Source organism: Hemiscyllium ocellatum, chromosome 36 (genome assembly GCF_020745735.1).
Source record: "Hemiscyllium ocellatum isolate sHemOce1 chromosome 36, sHemOce1.pat.X.cur, whole genome shotgun sequence".
Classification (NCBI taxonomy): Eukaryota; Metazoa; Chordata; class Chondrichthyes; order Orectolobiformes; family Hemiscylliidae; genus Hemiscyllium; species Hemiscyllium ocellatum.
Window position 1 is genome coordinate 31,449,385 of NC_083436.1, and position 14,605 is coordinate 31,463,989.

Genomic DNA, 14,605 nt, shown 5'->3' on the forward strand with positions numbered 1-14,605 from the left:
TTGGGGAATCAAAGACTAGAGGGCATCAGTTTAAGGTGAGAGGGGAAAGAATAGAAGGGAACATGAGGGGCAACATTTTTTTTTTACAGAGACGGTGGTACGTATCTGGAATGAGCTGCTCCCTACCTGCTGTTTGGCAGTTGTCCTACAAAGGTGGTCCCAATCACCAGCCAGCTAATGCCAATCAGACCCAAAGTAAGCCTGCAGGAGAGAACAGATTAGGAGGTCTTGTTAAAATGTGTCACACAATGGAAACCACATGTAATATATAGGACTGAATTCATTCACTGTACAATGGAGTAAAAAGTCACAACAAAATTATTGAAGAACAGTTGAATACTCCATGCAAATGATCAGCAGATAAATATGTTCTTCAGTGGTCTGGATTTCAACACTAGATGTTTGACTACATCTAGATGTAGTTTGAGGGCAGTATCTGTTTGGTGAGTGACGTGAATTCGCAGGACCAGGATATAAGTCTCCTCCACTTCCCGCTCCTCCGCCCTTGAGTCTCCTCCACTTCCCGCTCCTCCGCCCTTGAGTCTCCTCCACTTCCCGCTCCTCCGCCCTTGAGTCTCCTCCACTTCCCGCTCCTCTGCCCTGGAGTCTCCTCCACTTCCCACTCCTCCGCCCTTGAGTCTCCTCCACTTCCCGCTCCTCCGCCCTTGAGCCCCACTCCTCCAACCGCCACCAAGACAGAACCCCACTGGTTCTCACCTACCACCCCACCAACCTGCGCATACAACGTATTATCCGCCGCCATTTCCGCCACCTCCAAACGGACCCCACCACCAAGGATATATTTCCCTCCCCTCCCCTATCAGCGTTCCGCAAGGACCACTCCCTTCGTGACTCCCTTGTCAGATCCACACCCCCCACCAACCCAACCTCCACCCCCGGCACCTTCCCCTGCAACCGCAGGAAATGTAAAACTTGCGCCCACACCTCCACACTCACTTCCCTCCAAGGCCCCAAGGGATCCTTCCATATCCGCCACAAGTTCACCTGTACCTCCACACACATCATCTATTGCATCCGCTGCACCCGATGTGGCCTCCTCTATATTGGTGAGACAGGCCGCTTACTTGCGGAACGCTTCAGAGAACACCTCTGGGCCGCCCGAACCAACCAACCCAATCACCCCGTGGCTCAACACTTTAACTCCCCCTCCCACTCCACCGAGGACATGCAGGTCCTTGGACTCCTCCACTGGCAGAACACAACTACACGACGGCTGGAGGAGGAGCGCCTCATCTTCCGCCTGGGAACCCTCCAACCACAAGGTATGAATTCAGATTTCTCCAGCTTCCTCATTTCCCCTCCCCCCACCTTGTCTCAGTCGGTTCCCTCAACTCAGCACCGCCCTCCTAACCTGCAATCCTCTTCCTGACCTCTCCGCCCCCACCCCACTCCGGCCTATCACCCTCACCTTGACCTCCTTCCACCTATCCCACCTCCATCGCCCCTCCCCCTAGTCCCTCCTCCCTACCTTTTATCTCAGCCGGCTTGGCTCTCTCTCTCTTATTCCTGATGAAGGGCTTATGCTCGAAACGTCGAATTCTCTATTCCTGAGATGCTGCCTAACCTGCTGTGCTTTGACCAGCAACACATTTGCAGCTGTGATCTCCAGCATCTGCAGACCTCATTTTTTACTGAAACAGTAAAACTCAACCTGTGTTAAGCATTGCTGATACAAAATGCACAAATGATTATTTTCACTGAGTGCTGTTACACTGAAGGCTGTGAGAAGCCCACTTTGTTGCAATGCTACTTTAGATTGTACAGTTTAAGTGATGGTGGTGACAGCCCTGCATCTCTGGTAGTGCTGGTTTATGCCATGGTAACCAACTCCATATTGGGCATTATCTGGTGAAGCTCGGGAGCCCCAGTCTGGCCTGGCATTCTCTGTCACATATGCTGCAGAGGAAGAAAGTGGACTTGGAAGATGTAGGACTCACTGGCCTCTTTCTCTCTCCCCCGGGCCCTCTTCTCATCAGCTTTTCATTTGCCCACACTTCTTCCAATGCCTTTCCAAATAGTCAGCCTCTAGAAGTCACAGCCAACAATGAGTGAGGAGTCAGTGTCAATGTCTGTACTTACAGATGACCTTGTAGTCAAGATATTGATGGCCAAGAGGTCATGACCTCGTAGACAGTTCACCATACAGAAGGATTTTGTACATATGACCACCATTCAAATGATTGAATGTGACTGCGCCAGAACAGATATTGTTGGCTTAGTAACAAGTGCATGCTGATAAAATTAGCACAGGAAGTGTCTAGGAGTTGGTAGCTTCGGCCTGACAAGAATTAGCAAAGATAAGTTGAAGACAACCAAGATAGAAGCAGGTTAATCTTTCCTCCTGCCTTGTCCTGATTCCCCAACATAGGGTAATGCAGAGGACGAAGGTTTGATAGATTCTCAGTTTGATATTCTTAATCATCTCTTACTCGGCATAAAAGCAGCAGCATTAAGCACAGGTAAAGTATTTAATCATCAGGCTATTGATTTTTTTTTAAAAGAACTTACTTTTTCATTGAGTTTTGTTTTCAAGGAGAAACAGGCCTTAAACAGGATAATTTAGGCAATACCAGCCTTTTTAAAAAACACAAGGGTTTAAAGGGGCTGCTCATCTGTCAACACTTAGTAAGGTAGAGCTCCATGTCAGGAATTGCTGACTCAGACCTGGCAATCCCAATGTGGTTCCACAATTTGGGAAGTCCTGATTGAAAGGGAAGCTAGAATAAGTACCTGAGGGAGAAATATATAGTTCATGGGGGATGGGGTGGAAGATGTGTAACAGGATGCAATTTGTGCAAAACAGAAACATTGGCATAGATCAGGTGAGCTGAAAATTCTGCATCCTATTCTTCCTACATAGGAGTCGGCTGTGATCATCAAATTCTTTCCACTGATGGGAAAAGAGGAGACATTTTAAACAAAAGGAAACTCATAAGCAAAATATGCAAAGCCAAATAAGAATGGAAAATGAAATAGATATGGAAAGTGAAATGGAACCACAACATGCAGTGGATATATGAGATTTTGTGTCTCATGTTGTCTTTTTGTCGACTGCCCAAGATCTGACAAATTTTACCATGTTGCAGCACGTATGGATCACAAACTCTTACATTTAAATCCTGTTCTCTCTGAAGGATTATGTAAAATACTTTCACACACAATCTTGGATCCCACCCTTCCTCCCCAACCACACTCCCCCACCTTAATTTGAATGCTATATCTATATATAAAGTGCCATACCACAAAATCTGTGGGTCCTGTTAAGATTTATTTTACTTACCGTAGGGGCAGGAGGACTCCATATCGAAACCCAACTCCCAAACCCCATAGTATAGTCAGACGAACACTTATATGCTGAAAGTTTCGGTTAGTCCTTGTTAACAGATTCCACAGGACCAATTCCTCAGAGCTGAATCGAGTGGTCACTTCATCCTCAACAATAGCTTCAAGTCCTTTTTTTGAGAAGTAGATCACATCAGACATGTCAAAGTCACCTTCATGAAGAGGTCTATTTCGATTCGAATAGCGTCTCAATTCTGTCATCTCTTCTTCCAGTGACACTTTATCACGCTTCTCGATGATTTCTGTAACTCAACAATTAACTTGTTTTATTCTAATATGAAATGATAACCAGAGAGAGTGACAGCAAAGGTTAAATGTACATACATACAAGTTGGTTGGGGAGGGAATAACACAGAACAAAACCTCTCAGAATTATAGAGATGCACAGCATTGAAATAGACACTTCGGTCCAACCAGTCCATGTCGATCAGATATCCAAAATTAATCTAGGCCCATTTGCCAACTTCAGCCCAGATCTCTCTCAACCCTTCCTGTTCATGTACCCATCCAGATACCTTTTAAATTATGTAATTGCATCAGCCTCCACCACTTCCTCAGGCAGCTCACGTACCACACTCCCAACGAAAAAGGTTGCCCCTTAGGTCCCTTTTAAGTCTTTCCTCTCTCACCTTAAACCTATGCCCTCTGGCTTTGGACTCTGTTACGACTACATAAATGAGCTGCCAGACATTTCAAAAGATATACCTTCAAAGCAGGGACAAATGTTCCACAATGCAGAACAGAATAAAAACACTTCAATTCATTCATGAGATGTGAACGTCACTGTCTGGGCCAGCATTTATTGCCCAGCCTTAGTTGCTCTTGAGAAGGTAGAGGGGCTCCTATAGCTCTTGGAAGCATAATATTTATATGGATAGTCTAATTCAGTTTCCACTCATGGTAATCCCCCAGAATGTTGACTTATGGAAATCAGTGAGGGTTATACTATTGAATGCCAAGGGGCAATGATAAGATTCTCTCTTGTTGGAGATGGGCATTGAGTGGCATGGGTGTTACTTGCCACTTGTCAGCCCAAGCCTGAACATGGTCCAGATCTGACTGCTGAAAATGTGCTGCTGGAAAAGCACAGCAGGTCAGGCAGCATCCAAGGAACAGGAGACTCGAAGTTTTGGGCATAAGCCTTTCTTCCTGAAGAAGGGCTTATGCCCGAAACGTCGAGTCTCCTGTTCCTTGGATGCTGCCTGACCTGCTGAGCTTTTCCAGCAGCACATTTTCAGCTCTGATCTCCAGCATCTGCAGTCCTCACTTTCTCCTCCCAGATCTGACTGCATTTGGACATGGACTGTTTCAGTATGAGGAGCCATGAATGATGCTTAACACAGTGCAGTCATCAGGAACATCCCACTTCTGACCTTATGATGGAAGGAAGGTCATTGATGAAATAGCTAAAGACAATTGTGCCTTGGATATTACCCTCAGGAACTAGCTTCCATTGGATGACCTTCAACAACATCCATGTTTATTTACAAATGCCTGGCACTATACCATTTCACACTCTACCTTGCTGAAGCATTCCAGGAAATCACTTGTACAAGCATATAGTCCAGTTATGGTCAAAGTCCCATCTGGGCTGTTGTGAATTTTCAGACTGAAGGCTTCTGACCAGTGATGTGCCACAAGGATCAGTGCTGGGTCCAATATTTTTTGATTATTTATATAAATGTGAACATAGGAGGTATAGTTATGAAGTTAACAAATGACACCAAAATTGGAGGAGAAAGGCCAATGCGATGAGTGGCAGGTGGAGTTTATTATAAATAAATGCGAGGTGATGCAGTTTGGAAACACAAATCAGAGCAGGACTTATACACTTAAATATAAGGTCCCACAGAATGTTGTTTAACACTTGAATCCAAAATGGAGAATGGGAAAAATAACTGGCTGTAATAGCTGCTCCTTTTTTTGAGGTATTTTAGGTGCTAGAGGTGATTTCCTCGAATTTCAGGAGCAGCAATTACTGTTTTATATGCTGTTGCATTGTTTTGGAACTTTGGAAAAAAGTCAAAACAACAGCAGTTTTAAAAGGGAGAAGAACAGACAAAGGAAGCACATGGTGAGGTCATTGCAGGAGAGAGAGGGAGAGAGAACTGTTACTGTCAGTTACTGTCTTTGCTGTTTGAATTCATGAATCGCTGGACATCAGTGTACATCTGGGAAAATTAACAGTGAAATTCACAAGTGATCTTGGAGGAACTGTTGGGCGAAGTTCACAGCACAGAATCAGATAAGTTAATTATTGTTTTAAGTGTGGCCTACAGAGAATCTGCAGTAGTGAGTAGAGTGGGTTCTTTCTTGATTATATGTTTTTGGAGATATGTCTCTTGATTAAACTTAAAATATAAGCCATAACTATTAATTTAACCAGGGGCAGTGTTTGTAGAGGAATAAGACGGAATTGTTTTCTGGGTCTGCAGATTGTGAAGGAGCAAAAATGGCCTTTAGTAGAGTGATATGTACTTCATGTCAGATGTGGGAATTTAAAGAGAGTTTAAAGATTACTGCGGATTATATCTGCTATAAATGCTGTTGGCTGCGAATCTTACAGATCAAGTGGATCGGTTGGAGAGATAGTTACAAGCAATGAGGAATTTGCTACAGCAGTTATAGGAAAGGGGATAAATCTCAAGTACAGTCACAGAGATGGGTTAACTCCAAGCATGGTTAGGAACATGGGACTGGGATATCATAGCAATTACAGAAACATGGCTCAGGGATGGGCAGGACTGGCAGCTTAATGTTCCAGGATACAAATGCTGCAGGAAGGATAGAAAAGGAGGCAAGAGAGGAAGAGGGTGGCATTTTTGATAAGGGATAGCATTACAGCTGTGCTGAGGGAGGATATTCCCAGAAATACACCTGGGGAAGTTATTTGGGTGGAACTGAGAAATAAGAAAGGGAATCCTTAGAAGAGTGTAAAGGAAGTAAGAGTATACTTAAGAGGGAATCAGGAGGGCAAAACGGGGACATGAGATAGTTTTGGCAAATAGAATTAAGGAGAAACCAAAGAGTTTTTACAAATATATTAAGGACAAATGGGTAACTAGGGAAAGAATTCGGCCCCTCAAAGATCAGCAAGGCAGCCTTTGTGTGGAGCCACAGAAAATGGGGGAGATACTAAATGAGTATTTTGCATCAGTTTTTATGTGGAAAAGGATATGGAAGATATAGACTGTAGGGAAATAGATGGCGACATCTTGGAAAATGTCCATATTACAGAGGAGGAAGTGCTAGTTGTCTTGAAACGGGTAAAGGTGGATAAATCCCCAGGACCTGATCAGGTGTACCCGAGAACTCTGTGGGAAGCTAGAGAAGTGATTGCTGGGCCACTTGCTGAGATATTTGTAGCATCTATAGTCACAGGTGAGGTGTCAGAAGACTGCAGGTTGGCAAACGTGGTGCCACTCTTCAAGAAGGGTAGTAAGGACAAGCCAGGGAACTATAGACCAGTGAGCCTGACATCAGCGGTGGGCAAGTTGTTGGAGGGAATCCTGAGGGACAGGATGTACATGTATTTGGAAAGGCAAGGACTGATTAGGAATAGTCAACATGGCTCTGTGCTTGGGAAATCATGTCTCACAAACTCGATTGAGTTTTTTGAAGAAGTAACAATTAGGATCGATAAGGGCAGGGGGGTAGATTTGATCTATATGGACTTCAATAAGGCATTTGACAAGGTTCCCCATTGGAGACTGATTAGCAAGGTTAGATCTCACGGAATACAGGGAGAACTAGCCATTTGGATACAGAACTGGCTCAAAGATAGAAGACAGAGGGTGATAGTGGAGGGTTGTTTTTCAGACTGGAGGCCTATGACCAATAGAGTGCCACAAGGATCAGTGCTGGGTCCTCTACTTTTTGTCATTTACATAAATGATTTGGATGTGAGCATAAGAGGTACAGTTAGTAGGTTTGCAGATGGCACCAAAATTGGAGGTGTAGTGGACAGTGAAGAGGGTTACCTCAAATTACAACAGGATCTTGACCAGATGGGCCAATGGGCTGAGAAGTGGCAGATGGAGTTTAACTCAGATAAATGCGAGGTGCTACGTTTTGGGAAAGCAAATCTTAGCAGGACTTATACACTTAATGGTAAGGTCCTAGGGAGTGTTGCTGAACAATGAGACCTTGGAGTGCAGGTTCATAGCTCCATGAAAGTGGAGTCGCAGGTAGACAGGATAGTGAAGGCGGCGTTTGGTATGCTTTCCTTTATTGGTCAGAGTATTAAGTACAGGAGTTGGGAGGTCATGTTGCTGCTGTACAGGACATTGGTTAGGCCACTGTTGGAATACTGCATGCAATTCTGGTCTCCTTCCTATCAGAAAGATGTTGTGAAACTTGAAAGGGTTCAGAAAAGTTTTACAAGGATGTTGCCAGAGTTGGAGGATCTAAGCTACAGGGAGAGGCTGAACAGGCTGGGGCTGTTTTCCCTGGAGCATCGGAGGTTGAGGGGTGACCTTATAAAGGTTTACAAAATTATGAAGGGCATGGGTAGGGTAAATAGGCAAAGTCTTTTCGCTGGGGTGGAGGAATCCAGAACTAGAGGGCATAGATTTAGGGTGAGTGGAGAAATATATAAAAGGAACTTAAGGGGAAACCTTTTTCACGCAGAGGGTGGTATGTGTATGGAATGAGCTGCCAGAGGATGTGGTGGAGGCTGGTACAATTGTAACATTTAAGAGGTATTTGGATGGGTATATGAATAGGAAGGGTTTGGAGGGATATGGGCCGGGTGCTGGCAGGTGGGACTAGATTGGGTTGGGATATCTGGTCAGCATGAACGGGTTGGACTGAAGGGCCTGTTTCCATGCTGTACATCTCTATGACGCTAAAGGCACCTTGGAGTGCAGGTTCATAGTTCCTTAAAAGTGGAGTCACAGGTAGATAGGTTAGTGAAGGTGGTGTTTGGTCTGCTTGCCTTTATTAGTCAGTGCATCGAGTATAGGAGTTGGGAGGTCAAGTTATAGCTGTACAGGACATCAGTTAGGCCATTTTTGGAATGTTGCATGCAATTCTGGTCTCCCTGCTTTGGAAAGCATGCTGTGAAACATAAAATGTTCAGAAAAGATTTTCAAGGATGTTGCTAGGGTTGGAGGGCTTGAGCTATAAGCAGATGCTGAATAAACTGGGGCTATTTTCTCTGGAGCATCGGTGACTAAGGGGTGACCTTACAGAGGTTTGAAAAACCATGAGGGGTATGGATAGGGTAAATAGGCAAAGTCTTTTCCCCATGGTGGGGTGGGGTCTAAAACTAGAGGGTATATGTTTAAGGTGAAGGGGAAAATATTTAAAAGGGACCTAAGGGGCAGCTTTTTCACAGAGAGGGTGGTACATGTATGGAATAACCTGCCAGAGGAAGAGGTGGGAGCTGGTACAGTTACACCATTTAAAAGATATCTGGATGGGTATATGAATAGGAAGGGTTTATAGGGATATGCACCAAATGCTAGCAAATGGGACTAGATGTATTTAGGATATCTGGTCAGCATGGACGGATTGAACCAAAGGCTCTGCTTCTGTGCTGTAAACCTCTATGACTCTAATTCAAAGACAAAATTTTAAGGACTGCAGGCCAGCTGGAACTAGTTTTGTTTGGGATTATGTTCTGGACAGATTGGACCAAAGGGTCTGTGTCCGTGCTGCATGACAATATGATTCTAACAACTGGCCACCGGTTCTATCACCTTCTTGATTGAACTTTTATTGAAAATGAATTCTCTCTCATGATTTGGGTACCACTGCAAAGCCAGAAATTATCAGCCAATTCGTTATAACTCTCAAATCAGCAATGCAATGTAACGTAGTTAATTTTAGCTTAGGCACTGTACAGCTGTAGAATTTTAGCCACGTCAGGTAACGAAGCAGGAGGCCTTGTCTAAAAGACATTACTGGATGCCTGGCTAAAAGTTTTAAGGTCATTTTTCAGGTTTTTTTCCCTCGATTGAAATTCTCAAAATGCCCTTGTGGGATTTTCCTGGGATGTTTTTTAATTAGTTCATGGGATATTATTGACACTGGCAAAGGCTAGTACTTACTGTCTATCCCTTAGTTTCCTCAATGCTACTTCCTTGTACGCAACTGCCTTGCTAGTGCATTTCAGGACCAGTTAACCACACTCTCATGGCTGTGAAGTACATATAGACCACACCTGTTAGATTTTGTTTCTGAATTAACATTAGTGAACCAGATGTGGTTTTCCAACAATTCAGTGGGTGGAATTTAAATTCCCTAGTTGCTCTTACGGATTTAATTTTATTGAATCAATAATTCAAGCCTCTGGATTATTAGCCCAGAAATACAACAATCACATTACCATGACCATAAGGGGGACAAAAGAACTATCTACAGTGACCACTGACAATGTCAACTAAAGCTTCTTGTATCCCTCTGTATTACACACTTTATTCATCAAAACAGGATGATCCTGTTCAACAGCTCTTCCTTTGGTTAATCAGGAAGATTATTACCCAAAGCACACTAATGAGTCTAGGTACACACACCAACATGCAATGAGTACATGCAGGCTTTGACACCATGATCTCCAACACTTGGATCACGATCAACTGGTCAATTGCAGAAACTATGACAGTTGATCTCCCCGCCTGCTCACATTCCCTCACTGTTGATCATCATACCACTGCATAACATCTACTTCCAGGAGCTGTGCAGCTTGAAATAAGTGTGCGTTCTTAACAGGCTTTTCCAACTTGTTCCAACATGTTTCAGTTTGGTCCAGATGGACTATTATTGTAGGTTAAAGCAAGTTTGTAATGGTAATGCAAACAACAGGAGAAGACATATTTTGGGAAGTGATGTGAGCCTAATATATTACAGGACCAGAAAATAGAGCAGACCATTTAAACCATCATCTTCATACAAGTTTTTTTGTAAGAACATGTCGGCTGGTTTTTAAAAGGACGCAACAAATAAAAAAAGGATCTTTCACCCTTTTGCCCCTTAAGGATTCTGGGCGGCACGGTGGCACAGTGGTTAGCACTGCTGCCTCACAGCGCCAGGGACCTGGGTTCAATTCCCGCCTCAGGCGACTGACTGTGTGGAGTTTGCACGTTCTCCCCGTGTCTGCGTGGGTTTCCTCCGGGTGCTCCGGTTTCCTCCCACAGTCCAAAGATGTGCGGGTTAGGTGAATTGGCCACGCTAAATTGCCCGTAGTGTTAGGTAAGGGGTATATGTAGGGGAATGGGTGGGTTGCGCTTCGGCGGGTCAGTGTGGACTTGTTGGGCCGAAGGGCCTGTTTCCACACTGTAAGTAATCTAATCTAATCTAATCCAAGATGGAGGACGGGAAAAGTATCTGGCTGTTAAGAGCTGCTCCTTTTTTTTAAAAAGGTATTTTAGGTGTTGGATGTGATTTCCTCGAATTGCAGGAGCAGCAATTACTGTTTTATATGCTGTTGCACTGTTTTGGAACTTTGGGAAAAAAAAAAGTCAAAACAACAGCAGTTTACAAGGGAGAAGAGCAGACAAAGGAAGCACATGGTGAGGACAGAGCAGGAGAGAGAGAAAACCTGCACAGTTACTGCCTTTGCTGTTTGAATTCGTGTATCGCTGGATATCGGAGTACATCTGGGAAAATTAACACACATTGAAATTCACAACATATCTTGGAGGAACTGGTGGGCGAAGTTCACAGCACAGAATCAGATAAGTTAATTGTTGTTTTAAGTCTGTCCAAGAGAAAGGCTGCAGTAGTGAGTATAGTGGATTCTTTCTTAATTATATGTTTTTGGAGATAAGTCTCTTGATTAAACTTAAAATATAAGCCACAGCTATTAATTTAACCTGGGGCAATGTTTGTAGAGGAATAAGACGGTGTTATTTTCTGGGTCTGTAGATTGTGAAGGAGCAAAAAATGACCTTTGCAGTGATAAGTACTTCTTGTCAGATGTGGGAGTTTAAAGAGAGTTTACGGGTTACTGTGGATTATATCTGCCATAATATATCTGTTGGATACGAGTCTTATCAGATCGAGTGGATCGCTTGGAGAGACAGATAGAAGCGATGAGAAATTTGCAACAGCAACAGTGTGTGACGGATGGCAGTTATAAGGGGGGGAAGATACAGTCACAGAGATGGGTTAACTCCCGGAAAGGTAAGAGAGGTAGACAGCTAGTGCAGGGGTATTTTGTGGATATACCCATATGCTGTTTTGGCAAATGTAAGGGGTGATGGATTCTCAGGGGAACGTAGCACAAACAGCCAAATTTCAGGTATTGAGACTTGCTCTAATGCAACGAGGGGTACGTCGGCTTCCAAGAGATCAACTGTGTTAGGGTATTCTGTAGTCAGAGGTACAGACAGACATTTCTGTGGCCAGCAGAGAAAAAGCAGAATGATGTGTTATTTCCCTGGTGCCAGGATCAAGGATGCCTCACAGAGGTCGCAGAATGTTCTCACGGGGGAAGAGGGGCCAGCAAGAGGTCATTGTCCACATTGGAACCAACGACATTGGAAGGGAAAAGGTTGAGATTCTGAAGGGAGATTACAGAGAGTTAGGCAGAAATTTAAAAAGGAGGTCCTCAAGGGTAGTAATATCTGGATTACTGCCAGTGCTACGAACTAGTGAGGGCAGGAATAGGAGGATAGAGCAGATGAATGCATGGCTGAGGAGCTGGTGTATGGGAGAAGGATTCACATTTTTGGAACAATGGAATTTCTTTCGGGGTAGAAGTGACCTGTACAAGAAGGACGGATTGCACCTAAATTGGAAGGGGACTAATATACAGGCAGGGAAATTTGCTAGAACTGCTTGAGAGGATTTAAACTAGTAAAGTGGGGGGATTGGACCCTGGGAGATAGTGAGGAAAGAGATTGATCTGAGACGGGTTCGGCTGGGAACAGAAGTGAGTCAAACAGTCAGGGCAGGCAGGGACAAGGTAGGACTGATCAATTAAACTGCATTTATTTCAATGCAAGGGGCCTAACAGGGAAGGCAGATGAATTCAGGGCATGGTTAGGAACATGGGACTGGGATATCATAGCAATTACGGAAACATGGCTCAGGGATGGGCAGGACTGGCAGCTTAATGTTCCACGATACGAATGCTACAGGAAGGATAGAAAGAGAGGCAAGAGAGGAGGGGGAGTGGTATTTTTGATAAATGATAGCATTACAGCTGTGCTGAGGGAGGATATTCCTGGAAATACATCCAGGGAAGTTATTTGGGTGGAACTGAGAAATAAGAAAAGGATGATCGCCTTATTGGGATTGTATTATAGACCCCCTAATAGTCAGAGGGAAATTGAGAAACAAGCTTGTAAGGAGATCTCAGCTATCTGTAAGACTAATAGGGTAGTTATGGTGGGGGATTTTAACTTTACAAACATCGACTGGGACTGCCAGTGTTAAAGGTTTAGAAGGAGAGGAATTTCTTAAGTGTGTACAAGACAATTTTCTGATTCAGTATGTGGATGTACCTACTAGAGAAGGTGCAAAACTTGACCTACTCTTGGGGAATCAGGCAGGGCAAGTGACTGAGGTGTCAGTGGGGGAGCACTTTGGGGCCAGCGACCATAATTCTATTTGTTTTAAAATAATGATGGAAAAGGATAGACCAGATCTAAAAGTTGAAGTTCTAAATTGGAGAAAGGCCAATTTAGACAGTATTAGGCAAAAACTTTCGAAAGCTGACTGGAGGCAGATATTCGCAGGTAAAGGGACGGCTGGAAAATGGGAAGCCTACAGAAATGAGATAACAAGAATCCAGAGAAAGTATATTCCTGTCAGGTTATAAGGAAAGGCTGGTAGGAATACGGAATGCTGGATGACTAAAGTAATTGAGGGTTTGGTTAAGAAAAAGAAGGAAGCATATGTCAGGTATAGACAGGATAGATCGAGTGAATCCTTAGAAGAGTATAAAGAAAGTAGGAGTATACTTAAGAGGGAAATCAGGAGGGCAAAACGGGGACATGAGATAGCTTTGACAAATACAATTAAGGAGAATCCAAAGGGTTTTTACTAATATATTAAGGACAAAAGGGTAACTAGGGAGTGAATAAGGCCTCTCAAAGATCAGTAAGGTGGCCTTTGTGTGGAGCCACAGAAAATGGGGGAGATACTAAATGAATATTTTGCATCAGTATTTACTGTGGAAAAGGATATGGAAGATATAGACTGTAGGGAAATAGATGGTGACATCTTGCAAAATGTCCAGATTAAAGAGGAGGAAGTGCTGGATGTCTTGAAATGGTTAAAGGTAGCTAAGTCCCCAGGACCTGATCAGGTGTACTCAAGAACTCTGCGGGAAGCTAGAGAAGTGATTGCTGGGCCCCTTGCTGAGATACTTGTATCATCAATAGTCACAGGTGAGGTGCCGGAAGACTAGAGGTTGGCAAATGTGGTGCCACTGTTTAAGAAGGGCGGTAAAGACAAGCCAGGGAACTATAGACTGGTGAGCCTGACCTCGGTGGTGGGCAAGTTGTTGGAGGGAATCCTGAGGGACAGGATGTACATTTATTTGGAAAGGCAAGGACTGATTCAGGATAGTCAACATGGCTTTGTGCGTGGGAAATCATGTCTCACAATTTTGATTGAGTTTTTTGAAGAAGTAACAAAGAAGATTGATGAGGGCAGAGCAGTAGATGTGATCTATATAGACTTCAGTAAGACGTTCGAAATGGTTCCCCATGGGAGACTGATTAGCAAGGTTAGATCTCATGGAATACAGGGAGAACTAGCCATTTGGATACAGAACTGGCTCAAAGGTAGAAGACAGAGGGTGGTGGTGGAGGGTTGTTTTTCAGACTGAAGGCCTGTGACCCGTGGAGTGCCACAAGGATTGGTGCTGAGCCCTCTCCTTTTTGTCATTTACATAAATGATTTGGATGCGAGCATAAGAGGTACAGTAAGTAAGTTTGCAGATGACACCAAAATTGGAGGTGTAGTGGACAGCAAAGAGGGTTACCTCAGATTACAACAGGATCTGGACCAGATGGGCCAATGTGCTGAGAAGTAGCAGATGGGGTTTAATTCAGATAAATGCAACATGCTGCATTTTGGGAAAGCAAATCTTAGCAGGACTTATACACTTAATGGTAAGGTCCTAGAGAGTGTTGCTGAACAAAGAGACCTTGGATTGCAGATTCATAGCTCCTTGAAAGTGGAGTCGCAGGTAGATAGGATAGTGAAGGCGGCATTTGGTATACTTTCCTTTATTGGTCAGAGTATTGAGTACAGGGGTTGGGAGGTCACGTTGCAGCTGTACAGG

At 44.0% G+C, this 14,605-nt stretch overlaps 1 protein-coding gene across 4 annotated transcripts in view; it reads right to left on the reverse strand.

The window, feature by feature from the left end:
• The window catches only part of gpat3 (glycerol-3-phosphate acyltransferase 3), a 64,642-nt gene that overhangs the window by 37,592 nt on the left and 12,445 nt on the right, over positions 1-14,605 (reverse strand). For all 4 annotated transcript variants that reach the window (XM_060851555.1, XM_060851556.1, XM_060851557.1 and 1 more), the window contains exons 4-5: positions 3,302-3,605; positions 127-201 (exon numbers count right to left, since the gene is read on the reverse strand). In XM_060851555.1, the coding sequence (XP_060707538.1) occupies positions 127-201; positions 3,302-3,605 (379 nt within the window). The remainder of the gene's footprint in view (positions 1-126; positions 202-3,301; positions 3,606-14,605) is intronic.